Source organism: Polyodon spathula, chromosome 24, assembly GCF_017654505.1.
Source record: "Polyodon spathula isolate WHYD16114869_AA chromosome 24, ASM1765450v1, whole genome shotgun sequence".
Classification (NCBI taxonomy): Eukaryota; Metazoa; Chordata; class Actinopteri; order Acipenseriformes; family Polyodontidae; genus Polyodon; species Polyodon spathula.
This window is the reverse complement of record NC_054557.1, coordinates 6453437-6475728: the sequence shown is the minus strand read 5'-3', so window position 1 is coordinate 6475728 and position 22292 is coordinate 6453437. Positions and strand designations below refer to the sequence as shown.

Below are 22292 nucleotides of genomic sequence, written 5' to 3'. Positions count from 1 at the left end.
GCTGGATTTCCAGTTATTCACACACACACACACACACACACACACACACACACACACACACAGTGCCTATAGAAATTCTACACCCCCTTGAACTTTTTTCATTTTGTTGTGTCAGAGCCTCAGAGTTTCATGCATTTAAATGAGGATTTTTTTTCCCCCCACTTATCTACACACCATACTCCACATTAAGGGGAAAAAGTATTTTATTGAGAAAAAGATTATATATTAAATACAAAATTGAAAGATCATAATTGGATAAGTCTCAACCCCCCCTGAGTTAATACTTGGAGGAAGCACCTTTGGCAGTAAAACTGTTCAAGCTCTGTCAAGTTCCTTGGGGAGCGTTGATGGACAGCAATCTTCAAGTCATGCCACAAATTTTCAATTGGATTTAGGTTGGGGCTCTGACTGGGCCACTCAAGGACATCTTTTTGTTCCTTAGCCAATCCAGTGTGGCTTTGGCTGTGTGCTTTCCAATATTGTCATGCTGAAAAGTGAACTTCTGTCCCAGTTTCAGCTTTCTTGCAGAGGGCAGCACGTTTTCCTCAAGGACTTCTCTGTACTTTGTTCTTTCTCTTCTATCCTGACAAGTGCCCCAGTCCCAGCCAATGAGAAACATCCCCATAACATGATGCTGCCACCACCATGCTTCACAATAGGGATGGTGTTCTTTGGGTGATGCGCTGTGTTGGGTTTGTGCCAAACATAACGCTTTGCATTTAGGCCTAAGTTCCATTTTAGTTTTGTCAGACCACAAAACTTTTTGCCACATGGCTACAGAATCTCCTGAGTGGTTTTTTGCTTACTTCAAACGGGATTCAAGGTGGACTTTCTTAAGTAATGACTTCCTTCATGCCACCCTACCATACAGGCCAGCTTTGTGGAGTGCTTGGGATATTGTTGTCACATACACACTTTGACCAGACTTGGCCATAAAAGCCTGTAGCTCTTGCAAAGTTACCATTGGCCTCTTGGTAGCCTCTCTGATCAGTCTTCTTGCTTGGTCATCCAGTTTGGAGGGATGGCCTGATCTAGGCAGGGTCTTGGTGGTGACATACACCTTCCAATTCTTAATAATCATCTTGACCGTGCTCCAAGTGTTATTCAAGGCTCTTATCCAACCAAGCTATTTCAGTTTTTATTTTTAATTAACTAACTTTCTACAAATTTCTAGAATTTTTTTTTTCACTTGGAAGTTGTGGGGTAGGATGTGTAGATAAGTGAAAAAATATATATGTGAATGCATTTTGAATTCTAGGCCATAAGGCAACAAAAGGTGAAAATTTTGAAAGGGAGTGTAGACTTTCTATAGGCACTGTATATAGTATTACTGTATTCCAAGGCATAAAATACCAGCAAAGACCAAAAAGATCTTCAATAGAAGAAAAGTGGGAATAGTGATACTGTAAAATTGCAGACTAATAAGAAGTAAGAACACATATGTTAAAGTCTTGGTTAACACGCTTTAATGTCTGAATGCAAATCAGAATAGAATTTTTCTTAATTTGAAATTAACTGGTTTGATTGATGGGTTTTAATTCTGTTATGCTCCAGCTGTACAAAATAAAATGCTGACGGGGAGAACTTTAATAAAAAACATTTTAAAAAAATTACATTGTGACCATAGTAACAGCTTGTGAACATTTCCCTGCATGTTTCAACTTCCCCCCATATAAAATGGGAAAACCCGGTGGGTAGCACGAAGGATGAAATAGAAATGGTGGAAATGACAAATGACTGCTTCCTAACACAATTTGTCAAGGCACCGACTAGAGGGGAGGCATGCCTTGATTTAGTCTTTTCAAATAACGAAGACAGAATAACTAAAACAGAGGTCAGAGAACCACTGAGAAACTCAGATCACAACATGGTCTCATTTGAAGTGTTTTTTAAAACTCCAAAAGTAAAGACTAAAGCTAAGGTTTACAATTTTAGAAAAGCAAACTATGAAGGTATGAAACAGAGACTAACAGAAGTAGATTGGAGTAAAATAGAGAAAACACCCACAGAAAAAGGGTGGTTCTTCTTTAAAAATGTAGTAGTAGAGGCGCAAAACAATTACATCCCTAAAGTAGACAAATCTAAATGTAAAACTAAATGGCCAAAATGGTTTAATAGATCAATTTAAAAAAATATTCAGCGAAAAAAGACACTTTACAGAGCATTAAAAAAGGACCAAAAAGAAAGTACGCAGAAAGAGTACACGGAACTGCAAACGCAAGTCAAAAAAGAAGTTAGAAAGGCCAAGAGAGAAATAGAAATGAACATTGCTAAGGGAGCTAAAACCAATTCCAAAATGTTTTTCCAATATTACAACAGCAAGAGGAGGTTAAATGTTTAAGAGATACAAATGACAAAATCGTAGATGAAGAAAAAAAATAGCAAATATATTAAATGATTACTTTTCACAAGTTTTTAGAAAGGAAGATACGGACAACATGCCCCACATGTCAACCTGTCCCTATACTTTTTAAATAACTTTAGCAGAACTGAGGCAGACGTGTTAAAGGGACTAGGAGCTCTTGAAATAAACAAATCCCCTGGGCCGGATGAGATCTTCCCAATAGTACTCAAAGAAATGAAAAACGTTATTTACAAACCGCTAACCAAGATCATGCAGCAGTCTCTTGACACAGGGGTGGTACCGACAGTCTGGAAAATTGCAAACGTAATACCGATCCACAAAAAGGGAAACAAAACTGAACCAGGTAACTACAGACCAGTAAGCCTGACTTCTATTATATGCAAACTTAATAAGATATAATAAGATCCAAAATGGAAAATTACCTATATGGTAACAGGGTCCTGGGAGACAGTCAACATGGTTTTAGGAAAGGCAGATCGTGTCTAACTAACTTGCTTGATTTTTTTGAGGATGCAACATCGATAATGGATAATTGCAAAGCATATGACATGGTTTATTTAGATTTCCAGAAAGCTTCTGACAAAGTCCCGCACAAAAGATTAATTCTCAAACTGAACGCAGTTGGGATTCAAGGAAACACATGTACATGGATTAGGGAGTGGTTAACATGTAGAAAACAGAAAGTACAGATTAGAGGAGAAACCTCAGAATGGAGTGAGGTAACCAGTGGAGTACCACAGGGATCAGTATTAGGTCCTCTGCTATTCCTAATCTACATTAATGATTTAGATTCTGGTATAGTAAGCAAACTTGTTAAATTTGCAGACGACACAAAAATAGGAGGAGTGGCAAACACTGTGGCAGCAGCAAAGGTCATTCAAAATGATCTAGACAAGATTCAAAACTGGGCAGACACATGGCAAATGACATTTAAGAGAGAAAAGTGTAAGGTACTGCACGCAGGAAATAAAAATGTACATTATAAATATCATATGGGAGATACTGAAATTGGAGAAGGAATCTGTGAAAAAGACCTAGGAGTTTTTGTTGACTCAGAAATGTCTTCATCTAGACAATGTGGGGAAGCTATAAAAAAGGCTAACAAGATGCTCAGATACATTGTGAAAAGTGTTGAATTTAAATCAAGGGAAGTAAAGTTAAAACTGTACAAAGCACTAGTAAGACCTCATCTTGAATATTGTGTTCAGTTCTGGTCACCTTGCTATAAAAATGATATTGCTGCTCTAGAAAGAGTGCAAAGAAGAGCGACCAGAATTATTCCGGGCTTAAAAGGCATGTAATATGCAGACAGGCTAAAAGAATTGGATCTGTTCAGTCTTGAACAAAGAAGACTATGCGGCGACCTAATTCAAGCATTCAAAATTCTAAAAGGTATTGACAGTGTCGACCCAAGGGACTTTTTTGACCTGAAAAAAGAAACAAGGACCAGGGGTCACAAATGGAGATTAGACAAAGGGACATTCAGAAGAGAAAATAGGAGGCACTTTTTTACACAGAGAATTGTGAGGGTCTGGAATCAACTCCCCAGTAATGTTGTTGAAGCTGACAACCTGGGATCCTTCAAGAAGCTTCTTGGTGAGATTTTGGGATCAATAAGCTACTAACAACCAAACGAGCAAGATGGGCCGAATGGCTTCCTCTCGTTTGTGAACTTTCTTATGTTCTAATGTCTCCGGCTACCTGCAGAGAACCTCACTGCAACAAGCAGTGCTCCGTTTACTTAGACAAACACAGTAAAACAGAGTTACAATTCACTAAATACACTTTGTAATATTTCTGTAAACAGTGTAGAGTGTCTCTGTTTGAGCCTGTATCCAGCTCAGGTCCAGGTGAGCTCCCTCTTCTCACAGCTAGCGTCCACATCATCGGGTACTCTGGGTAAGAGATCAACCATTAGAACCAGAGGTGCGTGGCACCCATTCTTATTAAACACTGTTAAAGTGACACCGTCCTGTCCACAGGATCGTTACAAGCTTACTAGTCTTACTCAATCGGCTTATTATAATGGTAATATGTACAGTAATGGTATTAAATGCATCACCTCTTGATGAAAAAATAAATAAAAATAATTCAGTGGCTGGTGATATGATTTGTAAGGTTTACTATTAAACACTTTTTTTTTTTATTAAAAAGACAAAACAATCTTGTCGCTCCATTTCCTAATGCTCAACCTGACCTGCAGTTCAAATCTAACAGCACCCATTGCAGTGTAAACTGGATGCGTTAAGAACAAAATAAATAAATATTTAAAATAAAAAGCCAATGAAATTCAGGGCTGCCTTCAATTAAATGTAAATTCCCTTGCGGCCAGTTGATCTAATTTATGAAAAGTAATCAGAAGAAATCAGAAAGAGACATCAAGGAGGGAGGTTTAAGCTATCACTGACCCAGATTACTAACACTCCATTTCACCAACAGAATCAGAAACATTATGGCAAACTGCTTCACTCAGCAGGTGGGGGCCCGCGGCACAGCAATCGGAGCTAGACAGCAAGAGTGCACCCCACCCAGCACTGCAGAGCCGCAGAGACAATGACGGGGCACCACGGAGCAGATGCCAGCTCTCAGCTCCACTTAAATACACCACACCTCAGGCACAGCACACAGAGGCTGATGGGAAACGCTTAGCGTCACTTCACAACCCAGGACAGAAGGAGACAGGCTGAGTGAACAGTGACCTGGGGACTGCTCGTATCAAATCAGGAAGACAGCTTGCAGTCACGGTGCAGTCTTACTGTGCTTTTATTCTTTTCTTTATTTGTATTTATTTCATTTTTTTTTTTAAGATGGATGGAAGTCAGTATGGCATATAGGGCCATATTGACAAAACAAGCACCCCCTACTAAACTTGCACTTTTTTTATAAAAAGAAAAACAAACTGTTAAAAAAAAATAAAAACAGAAAAAACAACCATGATGTAGGAGCTAATAAAAAAAAAAGTTAATGTTTTAATAGTTAAATGCTTTGTAAATATCAACCAGTGTGAATGAGTGGGATGACTACTGCTACCTTTTCCCAGGAATTGAATGAAAAATCATAAAGTGCTCTCCCACTATATTGCTTAGAAGCCATAGCCAGCACAGTCCATAGCTGTTCCGCAGCTTTTAATACTAAAAGAGTATCAAGCTTCAAATAGCATTCTCAATGTCACTTTAATATTTGATGGTGTTCGCAAGAGTGATTTTGGGTTCTGTTGCTCCAATGTTGCGCTGCCTTTACTGTACCTGGCTTGGAGTTTGTATGGAGAATCCCAACTGCAAGGACTGAGCAGTCCGTACCTGTCAGTGGCACAGCAAAGCAATAGGTTGCATAATTTAAAGCTAGAACATCTGCTGTAGTTACAGTATAGTACAAAAGGTCTTTTAAATGTGGTGACCTGGACCCGCATTTACTTTCACTGTATAATGCTGGTTCTATACTGTACACATTGGGTCTCATAGAATTGAGCAATTTACAACATATAAAAAAGACAAAATACAGTAATACAACTTGTTATTTAGACTACTAGCATGATCCAGAGCTGTATTCGAAGGCCAGCATCAAAGCCGGACACCCGCACTTCCCTTTGTTTCACGGAGAACTGTCTTTTCACCACGAGCACTATTTCACTCACTGAAGCACCTGTGTCGGTGTTTTGTGTCGGTGAAAAAGAACAGGACTTTTTGGTTAAGGGTCAAACCTGGGGATTACAAAAAAAGTGATATACGGCGCTGTATCACTTTATAATATTTATTATTTACAGGTATTCGCCATAAGACTCTGGACATTGCCAATTAAATTCAATAAACACACTTGCACCTGGAAATCACTGTCTGTCTGTTTTTTGTATCCGCTCTGCACTGCACGCATCTGTAATCACTCACCACTTTGCCACAGATGGGCAGATGTGACATCATAAGAGTTTGACACACATTGCATTGATACTACTGTATGGAGCAAACTGGCAATCAAAACAACAACTTCTGCTACTCACAGCTACCAAGACAAGACTTTTACTGGCCGGTTAGATTGATGCGCAAAACGTAAGAGATCCGCTTCGTTGAGAAGCCACATCACAACATTATTGGCCTCTGAGGTACAGAACAAGATTATGAGCAAGAAGTAGATAAGAAGCATTTAAAAAAAAAAATAGCATGTCATTAGTTCCTGCCCTAAGATAAAAAACATAGCCTGTTATCTACAATCTCATTTATTCAGAATGATTCAACGGAAAGAAAAGTAAATTAGATAACACTATGCCATCAGAAACATGCTGCCTTAAGAAAGAGGGATCTTAACCAGAACATTGGGAAGCAAAAGAATACCCATACTGTTATGAGCCAGAATATTACCGCTGCCAGGCACACACTGCTCTTTATCTCCATTGCCACTCTTATTTCCTCTCTTATTTTTTCAAGCCATTGGCTCCTTTCTGTAAAACAGTTAACTGTTTTTGATTCCAGGGTTTGGCTCTCCATGCAAAGCAGATGCACCATACACTGTGATGGGAGAGACATTCGCTCCATTGCGATTCTTTCATACTGGAGAAGCTGGCAGCCGCAGCCTTTCCTCAGATTGTAATCAATGGAACTCAATCTCGTCTGAAAGAGCAAACAAAACCACTGATGCCTTAAACCTTGACCAGCAAAAAAAAATAAAAATAAAAAAAAGTAATGAAATTATTTGGTATTGTTTTTGGACACAGAAAACAAAGCAGTGTGGCATAGTACTGGTATTACAACAAGCCTCCCCTGCAGAAGCAACAGAGACATTATCTCACACAGTGATGCTTCACTGCAGAAACACAGCCCTGTAGCCCAGTTAAAGAGTGAATGCATTAAAGAAGCATTGCTATGAGCAAGTTTCCATGTTCTCCATGTGTTTTTCAGAAGAATCATGCTTACAGTGTATAGTTAGTGGGGTTGCCTCTTGCTACTCTCTGGGCATTCTCAAAAAGCATTTTATCATACTAGTATTACAAGTCCCTTATTGTCTTGCTGTTGTCTATTATTGCAATAATGTAAATAGGGTTGATTTATCATACTGAAAAATTATTACCAATAATCCCATGTTTTTGACAGTCATCTAAAGCTAAAAGGATCATGCCATTGCTACCTCAATGTATTGGCCCTCTCTCTTGCTGGACATGACGGATTTATCCCTACAAAGATGCTAGGGGTGTTAAAGGCCACATAATTTTCTGATGCCCAGTTTAATATTTATTCATTTTTTATTATGAAACTTGGTATTAACTAGGGGTGTCTGGTATACTGTGATATTAATCAGGAAATACGATAACTGGTACTTTTACGAATACCGGTATTTTTGGTTAAACTGATTCAGGGAAACTACTGGAAAATGTCGGCTATTATCTCCCAAGATAATCACTTCCCGTGAGAACTTGTAATGCGAGCAGTGCTAACACAAAAGAAAATATGGAAGAAGCACACAGAGATTTTGAGCTGCTTAAATTCTGCAAAGCAAAGTCACATGTGTGGAATAATTTCCTAATAAAAAAAAAAATATATATATATATATAATCTAAAAAAGGATGGTTGTATCGTATCAAACATTGCAGTATGTTGTTTACGCAAGGCTGAAGTACAATGCCGGTACCATCAACCTTACATACAGTGGTGTAGTCCTACATCTTAAAGTACCGGAACGCCAATTACAATATTGATTTTTCTAAAACAAATGAGTCATGTTTTATTTGTACATTGAACTTGAGGTAACATTTAACAGGTAATGCCTGTGTCTCACATGCGCCTTTTAGGCTACATCCCCTTGATCAGTGCTGCCAGATTGTCGGTTTTCCAGCATGTTTTTTTCTATTCTTTTTGTTCTCCAGTGCAGAACTTCAGTCACCACGATGCCCTGTATAGTATCATGTCCACCCCCACATCTTTTTTCTGGTGCTCTGCATCCAATAAAATTACGAATTACACAAATGCTATTTTTTTATTCATCACCAATTTAAGAACTGTATCAGTGCAATTTTAATTGTTTTTACATTCATTTTTAAAAGACTATCTGCCAACAGTTCCGGACAATGCAATTTTACACTATATTCTGAATATCTATTTCCTTGGACCCCTCCCGCATTTGATCTTATCAGATAAAAAAAAAAAAAAAAAACTGCGCTTCTAGTACTGTAAGTTGTGAGAAAAAACAACAAGAAAAGCAGATACATAGTTTATAACATTACTTACCAGTGATACACATTTATTTTAAATAAATGTGTCACTTACTTATGCTTTTGTAATACATATATTACATTTTTTGAGAGCATTTAATTCAAGGTTCATTTCCTTTCACAGATAACATAAGCAAAGCCTGGAATATCACTTATTTCTAAATATAAAAATAGTTTATTTTAGCACGTGTCTGAAACTTTACAATTTCAAAGGCAATTACTGTACCCATCCTTCCCTTGCAATTTCTAACCATCCCTATAATTATCCACTCTCTCTCCAGCCTGTGAGACAGTCCAGCACCAGGACTAGGACTTGTCTCAGCAGCACCACACCCTGCTAACCACAACGACTGGCCTGCATTGTTCAACCACATCACATACTGTACTCCAGAATTAACCAACACTCTTCTCCGATATCAGGAATCGGTCCACATGAAGCCCACATCCAACTCACCCTCCATCACTAAAACAAGTTGTGTTCCCTGACTTGAGATAACTGATACAAAGCTAGTTTGCAAGTCGACAGTAGATTTGCCTTGCTGGTTTACAAAAAAAAGACAACGAATATGGAGCACAATTCTCCACTCGTTTTTTTAATAATGTTAACCTGCACTGTCAGGGACTGTGAGCAACACAGACATTAATGATGCATACTGCTGTTATTGATCTCTCTTTGGAATGCTTGATACCACAGTTCACATGTACATCAGGTTTGCTCGCCATCACTGTCCTTAAGTGCCTGTAATCAGCGTCTAAAACCCGCCCCTTATGCTTTTTTTTTTTTATTTCCATCTTTGAATGTACAACGAAGTCCATTCTGTTCCTCTCATTCTACAAGTGTAGTCGTGACTTGTCTCCAAGACAGAATATATGGCTACAGAAAGACTCGAAGCAACAAAAGGCTAATGCATTGGTAGTACAAAGTGCTGACTATCTTGCCCTCCACAGACACAGACACACTGGCAGGCATGTTCCTGCAAGTTATTCACAAACAGCATTACCACAACCTTCATGCCACTGATGAAAGCAGACACCATTTAAGTGTCTTATCCTTAGAATATTTAACATTAAAACCATGACAGCCTTACTGCATGCAAAAAAAGGTTAATCACATCTTGATGTCAGGTTTTAATGTTACGTCCCATTACACTTTCCCAGTCAATGTACACAGTATCAGCTTTTCCCTTCATTCTGTTTAACTAACTATCAGGCAGGCAGGCCAGTAGCTTACTCACATTAATTCATTATGTCACATCAGTGTGGAGTGTGGAGTGCTTTCGGTCAGTTAAAATCAGCAGGTTTTAATATTAAAATAAAATTATTGGTAGGGTGTTTTGGTTAACATGGCAAATCATGATAATGTGTGCTCGCAAATGATTAGAGATCTATTAAAAAGGCATTGTTCTGTGTTTTGGGGGGATTGCTTTGTTACGACAATCTGAATCTGTGTGACTTTTGTTTCCCCACCGTTATCTGCACAGATTTTCAAACAAATCCAAAAAGCCACTGAGTTTAAAAAAATAATAATATCCCTATCCAACCTAAAGTAAAAGCAATCCATTCAAAAATATAACAACCCAACCTTTATCTTTTAATTATTTCAGTTGTCAACTCTACTGAGAATACATTTAGTCACTCCTTGTGAGTTGTTGGAACTTGCCTTGTCTGAAATGTCACCTGTTAATGCCACTCTGGTTGCCAAGGAGAGATGTCTGTAACAGATGGGGTGTGAGACTGAATGGTATTATTCCCTCTGTGTGAAAAGAGCAGGATTCTTTGCCAGCATTGAATCCTCATAGTAAAATGAAGGCTTGAATACCTTTGTTAGATGGAGATAAACAACACTATAAAGTTTCTTGTATCAAGTTTCTGTGCCATTCCCTTCCAAGCAGTACTTTTATACCTACTGTACAGTAGTAGGAGCAACATCCTGTTAATACCAGCCAGCACCTCTCACTTTAAAAAAAACTGGACATATGAGCTACTTGCACAGTCTTCCAAACACCTCAATGCCTGTATTAGGTTTGTTAGATTCCGTTTGATTCCATAAACATATAAACCTTAAGAATAAAACATGTTTAAACATTGCAATGCTTAAACTACTGAGAGTGATATTACTTTATGACACACAGCAACATTAAACAATCTCACACAGCACACACTGTATAGCTGACATCTATATTTGACATGCAACTATGACCTATTAAAATCCCTGGTCTGTAGAGCCTACAGCAATACTTTAACATTGGTAATACTGCAGCATACAAGAGGACAAGGCTTTTAATAACATGCTGTTGCAGTCACCACTTTGAAAGCAGGTACAAGGCTAGCTTGTTACAGTTGTCTCGTCCCTTCCAGATCTCAAGGTTAGAGCTGGACTGGAAAGCTAAACAGAAAGGCAGACATGCAGATCTAGGTTCTGTTTTAAAGGCTTCATTAAAACAGCAAAAGCAGGCAAATAACTTTCATCTGTTGGGATCATGGGCAGAGACAGCAGAGGCTTGTTATTAAAATAAAAACCAAACCCGAAATAGCCAGAAGCTAGCATACACTGCAACACAAAAACGGCAAAGGGCAACTCTGATATAACATTCCCTGCCAAGGACTGCAGGTAAAAAGAAATCAAAAGCAAGCCTGTTTGATTGCAATGTACATTTCGCTGTTTCACGACCCCCGACCCCCCCCCCCCCCCCCCCCGAAACATTTCTGCGTCCAAGTGGTGATCCCCACCCACATTTTGAGAACCAGTGGAAGCTCAAATTAATTTTCAAACAAGCACAGAGGGTAGCACTAATGGCCCCAAAGGAGTCAAAGGAAGTTCAAAGCAGATGGTAGGAAGCACTTTCTTAGCAGAAAGTAATAAATGGATGAGTTTGTCAATTACGTAACACTTAAAGAATTTCCAACAATACCCAATTTGAGAAACACCAGTCATCGATAAAAACAGCTAAACTTGTACAGTATGCAAGTAGGCACTGCAACACGAGATTAGATATCTATGGAGAGATAAAGCAGGGTTTTGGCAAACAGCCATCTTAAAAAAAAAAAAAAAAAAAAAAAAAAACACCAGATGGTTAAATTGTCATTATTTCTCAGATGAGAGTCAGAATAACTTCAGCAAGCACAGGGACATGTAAATCATCAAGAGGTCCCTGCAAACTCTTGAGGCGAAAAAAAATAAGAAGAATAAAAGTGTTACTAGCAAACAGTTTGAGTGCGTTTACATATTGTTCAACCACTCTGGCTCAATGACTAAAATAACACAGTAAACTGCATTGCGCTTATGCTTCCAAAACAGGCCAGCAGACCAGCGGAGCCATACGTGTTTATAGAGAGACTAGCACAGTTAACCACACTAACCACAGTGCAAGTTTACTCCTTCACACTCACACGCAAACACACGCATGCTGTCCACACACATATTCAAAGCTTTCTTCTCAGCTGAAAGACATTGGTGTTGCCTAATACTGTAGAACAAAGTCTACCTTTGGTTTAAAAATTAAACAACCTAAACTATTCGACTTATTCATGGATTTCCTATCGATAATGTTCAAAATAACTTTTTTTGGTAAAATGGATTTCACAATTTTAGCCTTTGATTTATTATAAGTCGCCTAGTGGACGATCAAGACCCACTTAATCTTTCATGTATAAAAAGTATACCCACAATATTGTATAGCTATGCAGCAAGTTGATCATAACCCTGAAGAAGGCTTGGCTACTGCGTGAGTATCTTATCATATTAACTCTTAAAATATGACTGGATGAATTAAATATTCATGCAAGACTCATAGGTCACCCTTAGCAGCAACATAGGGCTGTCAAAAAGAATACGGTGTATTAAACAGCCAAAGACTGCTTGTTAGAGGCTACCTCTTATAACCAACCAAGTCAAAACTGACGACGATTTTGTAGGTTGTCAAATGTTGCATAGCTGGGTTGCTGTCAGGCTGTCAAAGTGTTAAGATTCTGGCCCAACAGCTGTCTTTAAGGCACCTTTCATGGTCTTTGCGAGGAACCTAATCAGCTGCGAAAGCGTAGCTAGCTCGGAGTTTGAGATGATAAGGCAGCTCCACTTGTCATATTTTGTTTAGATGACACCCAACACTTTCTGCACAGGTTAAGCGCTCTGGAGTCAATAACCATGAGAATGTACTGCAAGTGCTGAAATTTGATTGAGCTGCCGGGTTCTCTGAAAAGCATCCTCATCTTCTGAATGTTGACTAAACCGCACAAGGGTAACACAGCTGCTTGCAATAGCTGTTTACGTGTATTTATGTAATTCATGAGTGTACTTGTTTTAAACGTTGGAAACATTTGTGTACTTCTAAAGAATACACATCCATATCACCACATCCCATCAGATCTCCGACACTTAGTAAGGTTAGGTCTGGACCTACAAGGAAAAGCACTGCAGTGCCAGTGCTCTGTTTTAAATGAGATGTTAAAGCAAGGTGGGTACCCTGGCAAAGGATGAATGTCAACAGACCATTTGTTACCCTCTAACTGGCTTGTAAAATTCAATTATAGGTCAGCTGATACCTTGCAAAACCACTTCATGCTCGAACACAACAAGTTTATGTTGTGCTTCAGATTTGGCTAGGCATGCCTGGCTTTAGTGTTAAATCTACACAGAAAAATGCTCTTGCAAACGTTCTCCATTAAAAAAAATATCTGCATTAATCATTGAGGGCATCTTCCAATCTCAGCTCAAGTGATGCATTTTTTCTACTAGAATCAATGTCCAAACCCAGGTTGCCTTGCCAAGTTTCAAGTAGACTTAAAATTGTCACCCATCTTTTCCAATACATGTCAGCTACAACCTGGATACATTCCATCATGTACCAAGCTCAGAACTACAGTCACTTCCACAGTAGGACATCCTTGACAATAAGATGCTGGATCTCAGTGTGTCTAATCCTGCTTAAATAGCGTCAGATAATTACACCTTTATTATGACAATTGCAACAAAAAATAAAGTGCTGATCTCAGCTGCAAATGTAAGATACAGCATCAACCTGAAGGGCAGCATGCCGGTACTTGTCTGACCACACAGCCAAAAAAAGAATGCAATGTATACAATGCAATAAAACTATTGCTCAGACAAACACTACTTGAAATGTCTGCCAAATCCAAAGACGAATCTATTAGTCAGAAGAATCTAACGTAATTTGAAACAAGCAGTATGAAAAATACAAGCTTCTTCCATCTACACTTAACCAATGTCTTCCAGACGAGACAGGAGCTCAAGTGACCACTTGTAAGCTGCTCTCTTTGGGGGGCACAGGCTATACACATTCTCTTTAATACCTTTCCCCAAAGCCTGGTCTTGTTACAACAGCAGCAAAGACGACTTATCCAGAAGGGCCGCAATAGCACGGGTCCTGCTCCCCCGCTCCCATTAACTACTGACCACCAACGTGGAATGACCCAGTTAAAATTTCAAGGCATAACATCCATAATAGACGATGCTTGTGTGCTCACCTAACCCGCAGAACAAAAGACAACGTTACTGGTCTGGTATGGGTTTACCCAAACTCGATTCTGCTTTAAGTAAAAAATACATCAATTTTAAGTAAACCGACATACTGCGCTAAGGATTCACAGTTTCGTTTCTTATTAGGATACACTTCTGTACATAGGATAACGGGGTCACTGGCAACAGTTAGATTTTTCCACTACCACACGTCAACTGCAGCCACTTTAACCACGTTTAATAATTCTGCGCATATGTAAGCAATGCTGTATTTATTATTGTTCACCGGAATCTGATATCCCGCTACACGCAGAAGCGTCAACAGCATTCATACGTGAATTTCATTTACACATTATCTGAAAACAGCTCAATTGTGTGGGTCAGCATGGATTTGCGATTCGTGTTTGGTTTCCCGTTTTCCAAATTAAACTTAAAATGAAGAAAAAAAACTTTAAGTCGTTAGTTTATTCATTCATTTTTAATGGCCAACAACTATCTTGTACTTTTTTGTGTTTGTTTAAAAATACAATTGTTCATTGAGTTCCGTTTTTAGGACACCACCACACAGCGGTGTTACTGTAACTTTCACTGGATCTTCTTAACACGTACTGCATGTAGCAGCAGCAGCACCAGCACAGATCCCTTTCCACTGCCATGGGTATACCAGTAAATGCTGTTGCTTTAAAATAGATGACTTAGTAAGATCCAGGCACTATTAAAAGCCAAGAAAATAAGCATACTGGTATAAAAAACAACAACAACAATATGTATACTCAATTAAATTAATGCTGCTTTTCTCAGCAAAAAATAATGAAATCACTCGTGAACCACAGGGACAACAAATGAATGGAACTCCTCGCCAGGACAATTCAGAACAGAACCAAATTTTTTGTAACCAGAGAATGTACTGTTCAAAACCAGCTGCATTCAGACAGCTTGTGAATATAGTTAAAGAAACGTACAAAAGATCAAATTATCTTACCTCCCTTCAGCTGCGTATATCCACTAATGCGCGCTCCCGCGAGAAGCTCTTTTCGGGTGTTGGGGGGGGGCGCGCTTGCCTTCTTAGAAATACAGACAGTACCCAAGAACAAGTCCCATGTAAAACCCCAACAGATTTCGAATTAAAACGGTTAAAAAAATCCCTTTCAGCTGCTTGGCATTTTCACTTAAATCCCATGCTTCTGAGAAAGGCAACGCTGGTCAATCCCGTCTTGTCCTCTTCCCTTAAAAAAATCCTAATGAAATACCCCTCTTCTCTACCGTATCTCGCTCGCTTTAACAAATGCTTGTACGCGTTAGTTAATCAGTGCAGCCTCTCATAGTCGTGCACAGCGCACGTTCGCGGTGCTTACAAGTCAAAAGAGAGAGAGGGGGGCGGCGGCGGGAGGCTGTGCCTGGCAAGTAAGGAAGAGGGGAGTGCCTTCTGTCCGGCTCTGACACAACACAGGCGCAAACTCGGCCCATCAAAAAGAAGAGACTAGTGCGCCCCTCGCGGTAGCACCGTGCCGGTGCTTGCCCAAGGAGTTGCCCCGCAGTCCTGTCGTAACGTAGAATACGGCTTGTCGAGAAACAAGCTTACTTTTACGTTCAAAATAGCTGTTGGACAAGATCCGAATCGAGACAACATCATGCTGTACTGATGAGTGCGTATTGTGAGAAAAACGAAAGCTGTGGAATTGGTAAGTATTGAAGGAGGAGAAAAAAAAAAGAATACTTTGGTTAAAAAGAAATATAGACAAGGCGTGTGGTGTACGCACTGCAGTCTATATGTGTGGGTAGTGGTGCGTATGTTCTCAGTAGCACCCTACGACTAGCAACATTCAAACAATGCCACTGTTGGTAATTGAAATATAGCAATCTCTTTGGTTTACACATATGCAAAACGCATAGGACTGACACATTGGAACTATTTAAGCAATGGGATATTTATCATGTCTGTCCAGGTAAGATGTAGATTAGACTTCCCGTCACTGCAGCTGTTGACTAGGAAGCAGAGAGTAGTGAGTTGTTAAAACTAAGATGGATTTAAGTCACATTCTGTCTCCTTCAGCTGTATTTGGAGCTTTCAGCAATAGGATTGCAGTTATCCCCACTATTTCCCTTGTGTGAGCTGGTGACTAGGTGATATCTAGTTTCCATGGGAAAAAGAACAACTTGTGGCTTGTCATGCTTTTAAGAATTCGCTGATAATTATGCAGTCACAACTGGAAATTATTAGGTTGAGTGGCAGGTACTTAAAAACGAGGTCCATAATACTACCAACCCCTAGTGAAACAAAGCAGCTTTAATCTTTGCCCACAGCTGCTGTGCCAGCTCTTGGTTCAGAATGTGCTGAAATACCTCTAGGAAATGTTTTTCTCCTGACTGCCCATTAATTCCCATGCAAGTAAAATGCCAATGGCTTTTGCTTGAAATGCCAAGGTAACACATAGCTGTAGGCCAGTGTCCAGCTGAAACATAATAATTCACAGACTCTGGATAACATTTTACTTTAATGTTGTTCAAGTGTTTTGTAGCATGGAGTCATTCAGACTGCAGATGACAGTCCTACTAATAATTCTACAAATAAATGTTATAAAATCCATCCTTTTAATTTCTTTGTTGACTCCAATAGAGATCAAAGGCGATAAAACATTTTGTTTGCTCTTTTACAGTGGCTTGTGAAAGTATTGACCCCCCCCCTTGGCATTTTTCCTATTTTGTTGCCTTACAACCTGGAATTAAAATGGATTTTTGGGGGGTTTGTATCATTTGATTTACACAACATGCCTACCACTTTGAAGATGCAAAATATTTTTTATTGTGAAACAAACAAGAAATAAGACAAAAAAACAGAAAACTTGAGCGTGCATAAGTATTCACCCCCCCCAAAGCCAATACTTTGTAGAGCCACCTTTTGCAGCAATTATAGCTGCAAGCCTCTTGGGGTATGCATCTATAAGCTTGGCACTTCTAGCCACTGGGATTTTGCCCATTCTTCAAGGCAAAACTGCTCCAGCTCCTTCAAGTTGGATGGGTTCCGCTGGTGTACAGCAATCTTTAAGTCATACCGCAGATTCTCAATTGGATTGAGGTCTGGGCTTTGACTAGGCCATTCCAAGACATTTAAGTGTTTCCCCTTAAATCACTCAAGTGTTGCTTTAGCAGTATGCTTAGGGTCATTGTCCTGCTGGAAGGTGAACCTCTGTCCCAGTCTCAAATCTCTGGAAGACTGAAACAGGTTTCCCTCAAGAATTTCCCTGTATTTAGCACCATCCATCATTCTTTCAATTCTGACCAGTTTCCCAGTCCCTGCCGATGAAAAACATCCCAACAGCATGATGCTGCCACCACCATGCTTCACTGTGGGGATGGTGTTCTCGGGGTGATGAGAGGTGTTGGGTTTGCGCCAGACATAGCGTTTTCCTTGATGGCCAAAAAGCTCAATTTTAGTCTCATCTGACCAGAGTACCTTCTTCCATATGTTTGGGGAGTCTCCCACATGCCTTTTGGCGAACACCAAATGTGTTTGCTTATTTTTTTCTTTAAGCAATGGCTTTTTTCTGACCACTCTTCCATAAAGCCCAGCTCTGTGGAGTGTACAGCTTAAAGTGGTCCTATGGACAGATACTCCAATCTCCGCTGTGGAGCTTTGCAGCTCCTTCAGGGTTCATGCCCTCCTTGCCTGGTCCGTGAGTTTTGGTGGGCGGCCCTCTCTTGCCAGGTTTGTTGTGGTGCCATATTCTTTCAATTTTTTAATAATGGCTTTAATGGTGCTCCGTGGGATGTTCAAAGTTTTGGATATTTTTTTATAACCCAACCCTGATCTGTACTTCTCCACAACTTTGTCCCTGACCTGTTTGGAGAGCTCCTTGGTCTTCATGGCGCCACTTTCTTGGTGGTGCCCCTTGCTTAGTGGTCTTACAGACTCTGGGGCCTTTCAGACGAGGTGTATATATACTGAGATCATGTGACAGATCATGTGACACTTAGATTGCACACAGGTGGACTTTATTTAACTAATTATGTGACTTCTGAAGGTAATTGGTTGCTCCAGATCTTATTTAGAGGCTTAATAACAAAGGGGGTGAATACATATGCACGCACCACTTTTCCATTATTTATTTTTTAGAATTTTTTGAAACAAGTTATTTTTTTTATTTCACTTCACCAATTTGGACTATTTTGTGTATGTCCATGACATGAAATCCAAATAAAAATCCATTTTAATTCCAGGTTGTAAGGCAACAAAATAGGAAAAATGCCAAGGGGGGTCAATATTTTCGCAAGCCACTGTACATCAGCCTGACAATTCCCTTGGTATAATGTCCAAAATGTATCATAGCGTAGAGCAGGGGAAAGCAACCTTGGCTGTTGTAGTCCATTCCATTGCAAGACTGTTTTTTCACCCCAACCAGATTCTTAAATATTTATTCTTAACTAGGGGCATAACAATACACTTATCACAATGCTATACATATGGCAATATGATTTGTGTCACGATGCATGTGATGGGCTGCTTGTAGGATGCATAATAAGATCAAATGATCATTTAATGACTATTTGGTTCAAAGACAACAATTAAATGAGTTAGGGAGAGTATGTATGCATGATAAAACACACGTATTCTTCGTTCAGGAATCACTTTGTGAACTACAGTGAGCGATGTAGTGCTTTTGGTCTTGTCGCGATGCATACCTCTATTACCATACGATGTATCATGCAAAGAAAGTGTCACGAACACACCCCTATTCTTCAACAGGGTCAATTCAGTAATAACAGGATCTGGTTGGAGTCCTGCAATGGAACAGCCTGGAAGAGGTAAACCCTGGTCTCAAGGTACCAAAATACCTCCCCTCCTTCGAGTGCAAGCTGCGTAAGCTATATCCTTCTGGGACAGCTATTGTGACCTTGGGCAGACCATGTGAGCTGCTGGTGCTTCATTTGTAAAACACAGCAGTTGCAGGTACTTGACCCCTACTGGAGATCAGATGTTGCAGCACAGGTGGGCTATGCTTTACGAATGGAGGCCTGAAATGCTTCACTTTAAAGGACTTGTGCTGCTTTTCAGATGGACACTGCTTACCCTCCTTCAAGGATGGACCCTGTGATCTTGAGCTACCAGGACAGCTTGCTGCGGCGCTCTGACGTGGCCCTTCTGGAGAGCTCCCAATGGCTGAATGACCAGGTGATTGGTTTTGCCTTTGAGTACTTTGCCACTGAACGCTTCAAGGGGCTCTCTGAGTCCATCTGCTTCATCAGCCCGGAGGTTACTCAATTCATAAAGTGCGCAACTAACCAGGATGAGCTGGCCATTTTCCTGGAGCCCCTGGGACTGCCAGAACGCAAGTGGATATTCCTGGCGGTCAATGACAACTCCAACCAGACGGCCGGGGGCAGCCACTGGAGCCTGCTGCTCTACCGCCAGAGAGGGAGCTGCTTCGGCCACTATGACTCCCACAGTGGTAGCAACTCCCTGCATGCAAGGCGTATTGCAGCCAAGTTGGAAACTTTCCTGGCCACCGGGGCGAAGGTTCCCTTTGTGGAGGAGGCAGCCCCGGCCCAGCAAAACAGCTACGATTGTGGCATGTACGTGATCTGCAATGCAGAAGCTCTGTGCGAGACTGCGGGCATCGAGGACAGCCCTTGCTTGCTTACCCAGCTCATCACTCCAGCATACATCACCCAGAAGAGGACGGAGTGGAGAAGACTGATCGAACAGCTGGCCAAGAAATGATGGGCTGGTTAAGGAGACATTCACACTTCCATTTCCTGTGTAGAGGACTAGCATGTGTATTTATAGGGCACTAAAGCGGCCCAGAGGTTTACCAAATGTGTTAGCCTTAAAAACACTTGTTGAATGTTTGATGTTAAAACAGTGTTCTTTGTCTGGATCTGCAGATTCTTTATTTATACAGGGTAGCTCCTTAAGCCTGCTTGAAGGGTAGTGGAGAAATGTACCGACAGGGGATTCCCTACCTAAACCAGCAAACCGACACAGTTGCTCGGCAAGCAAAAGCATTTAAGTTCTTAAATTCTGCCAAACTAATGAAACCGTTCTTAAATGCTTCACTATTGATTATGCTTGTCTCAAATGGCTATGGTAATATTTTGTAGGAACAGGATATTTAAACAGGGGAGTTCTGTAATGAGACACATAATGCTGTGAATGTTTTAATTATCAATTAACATTTTCTGTGTTCACTGTGGAACGAATCATATTGTTTTAGTCTTTTTATTTCCTGTATATGCAATTTTAAAAAAAGTTGTGTGTGTGACAATTCTGTTTTGCCCGAAACAGTTGTGGCCCTAATTTGCTTTAATTATATTGAAAGCATAGAATGCAGTGGAGTGCAAAATTCAAATGTGATGCTTGTGCAAGGCAAAGCGCTTACTATATTTGTATAAAACTTGGAAAACCTCAAGCCTTGTGCATTTACAGTACAACTATGTATAAAACCTCAAAATAAACCTATCCTTCATTGCCAAAAGATGGAGGCCTATATTGTAGATGACAGTGCTGTAATTTCAAAGTACAGATTACATTTATTTTTCATTTTGTGCCCTTTTAAAAGAACAAAACAGATTTAACAGCAAGTCCAGTCTATCTACAGACTCAATTTTTTAAGATTTTCCCATGAGGCTTTTGAGCGAACATGTGTTCTGCATTTACAAGGTTCATAGCTCAGGGTCATGTCCAAGTATTAAACTGACGCAGGGGGAAATGTTTCTTATTGAATTTGAAATAACTCAAAATCAAACAATGTTGGTTACTGTACATGTTATTTTAGTGATTTATATTTTCATGCGCAATTATATTGTCAAATCCTTTCCAAAATACAAAAAATTATCCATCTCCTTTATATTAGCCTCTAAGCGTAAATGCTGCCCCCCCCCCCCCCCCCCCCCAACATTTTGCAAGTTACAGAACGTTCTGATGTCCAGCAACATTAGTGAGAGGGAATGGGTTAAGAAAAGCATATTGCTGTCCAAACATCACATAGAGAAGACTGTGGATTGCAGGCTAGCCTCCTCGATCCCTGTCTGGAAGTATAATATTGCCCTAAGGCGCTCTTTTGATTTGATTTATCCTGCCTTTACATGACTGTAATTACACTTCTGCCTATGCAGTCCCCGGCTCGACTTCTCGTTTCATTACAGCGGGGTTCAATTCTTATTTTGTTGCATCAAGTGAAAAATGTATTTAATGCATGTACTATTTGGGTTTTGATTAAAGCCTGTTTGGGAGGGAAGTGAAGTACTCCTCTTTACAAGCTAAAGTAATCTTCAATTATTTAAATGTATAGGGGCAACTCCCTAACCATGCACAATTAAAACAATGTCCTGTCCTGGGGAATTAAAGGAGGACATGAAAAGGCCCCTTCACCAAATCTTGCATAGAAATGGAAGTGTGATATACAGACACCATACACTCCCAGATTATGATACACATTAGCAAGTTTCAATACATGAAAAACTCGACCAGTGGATTTCAAAGCCTTGGTTGCTTCGTTTACAAAAAGATAACCCAAAAACAGCTCATTAACTTGATTCCTTGTTGTAAACTAGAAATAATAACGGTAAAAAAAGCTGAAGTATTATATTCAAAGACTAATCAATAGCAGCTTTAGAACTACTTATGATAAAAACAAATATTGACAAACTTCTTTTTTGTGTTATCTTTAGCTGTAAGTGTTCTACAGCTGGCTATCTGTAGATATGTACCTATTCTGAGCAGGTGTTGGGACTGTTACCATTATGGGTTAGCAAGCACTGCTGTGGTGATTAACAGAACATCATTAGCTACAAAGTGCTGCCTACCACTGTTCTGCATTTAGACACACTGTCTGTGGCTGGTTACACAGCCAGTAATTGGGCTGTATTTTGGTCCCAATGCATGCATTATTAACAGTGCCAGCCTAATGCGGTCCTAATCACAACCAGGTGCCTGGCAGATATACAGCGCTCTGTTCACTTCAAGGAAGGCTCTCTGAGTTTGTGCGTATTAAACAGAAATCACTGTTGGGGAGACAGAAGATGAAAAAAATTTGTATCACTCTTTATATAAATAATTGAAGGAGCTATGCCTGTGGCACATGATCTGTTATACTTTTCTGGGGTCAGCTCAGTAGATCTAGGTAATTTGAGTAGATCCTTTAATTTCCAACATGTGTTCATACCCTGTATGTACAGAGTGAATTTAAAATCTTTGCAAAGTTAGGCAAAAACGAATCCTAACTGATCGGAAGCCATCGGGAGGCGTAGCGAGTCCC

The 22292-nt window shown here is 39.9% G+C and overlaps 2 protein-coding genes across 9 annotated transcripts in view; one reads left to right on the top strand and one right to left on the bottom strand.

Moving 5' to 3' along the window:
* LOC121299185 (unconventional myosin-IXAa-like) overlaps window positions 1-15382 on the bottom strand; it is a 168587-nt gene extending 153205 nt beyond the window's left edge. For 6 of the 7 annotated variants that reach the window (XM_041226798.1, XM_041226805.1, XM_041226803.1 and 3 more), the window contains exon 1: window positions 15020-15380. The gene's annotated coding sequence lies outside the window, so the exon portion shown is untranslated. Of the gene's footprint in view, window positions 1-15019 lie in introns of all 7 variants that reach the window. The other variant, XM_041226806.1, reaches the window with a different exon arrangement.
* A 225-nt stretch (window positions 15383-15607) lies between these two features.
* LOC121298796 (sentrin-specific protease 8-like) lies at window positions 15608-20235 on the top strand. 2 transcript variants are annotated; one of them, XM_041226015.1, is made up of 2 exons: window positions 15608-15719; window positions 19091-20235. In XM_041226015.1, the coding sequence occupies exon 2, from the start codon at window positions 19091-19093 to the stop codon at window positions 19754-19756; it is 666 nt and encodes a 221-aa protein (XP_041081949.1). In that variant the 5' UTR covers window positions 15608-15719; the 3' UTR covers window positions 19757-20235. The 2 variants fall into 2 exon arrangements, with proteins under 2 accessions (XP_041081949.1, XP_041081947.1); XM_041226013.1 differs by having other exon boundaries at window positions 18782-20235.
* Window positions 20236-22292: the final 2057 nt, after the last annotated feature.

Bases quoted from the DNA above. Each gene is read 5' to 3' on its own strand.
- LOC121298796 (XM_041226015.1), top strand. From the start codon at position 19,091: ATGGACACTGCTTACCCTCCTTCAAGGATGGACCCTGTGATCTTGAGC.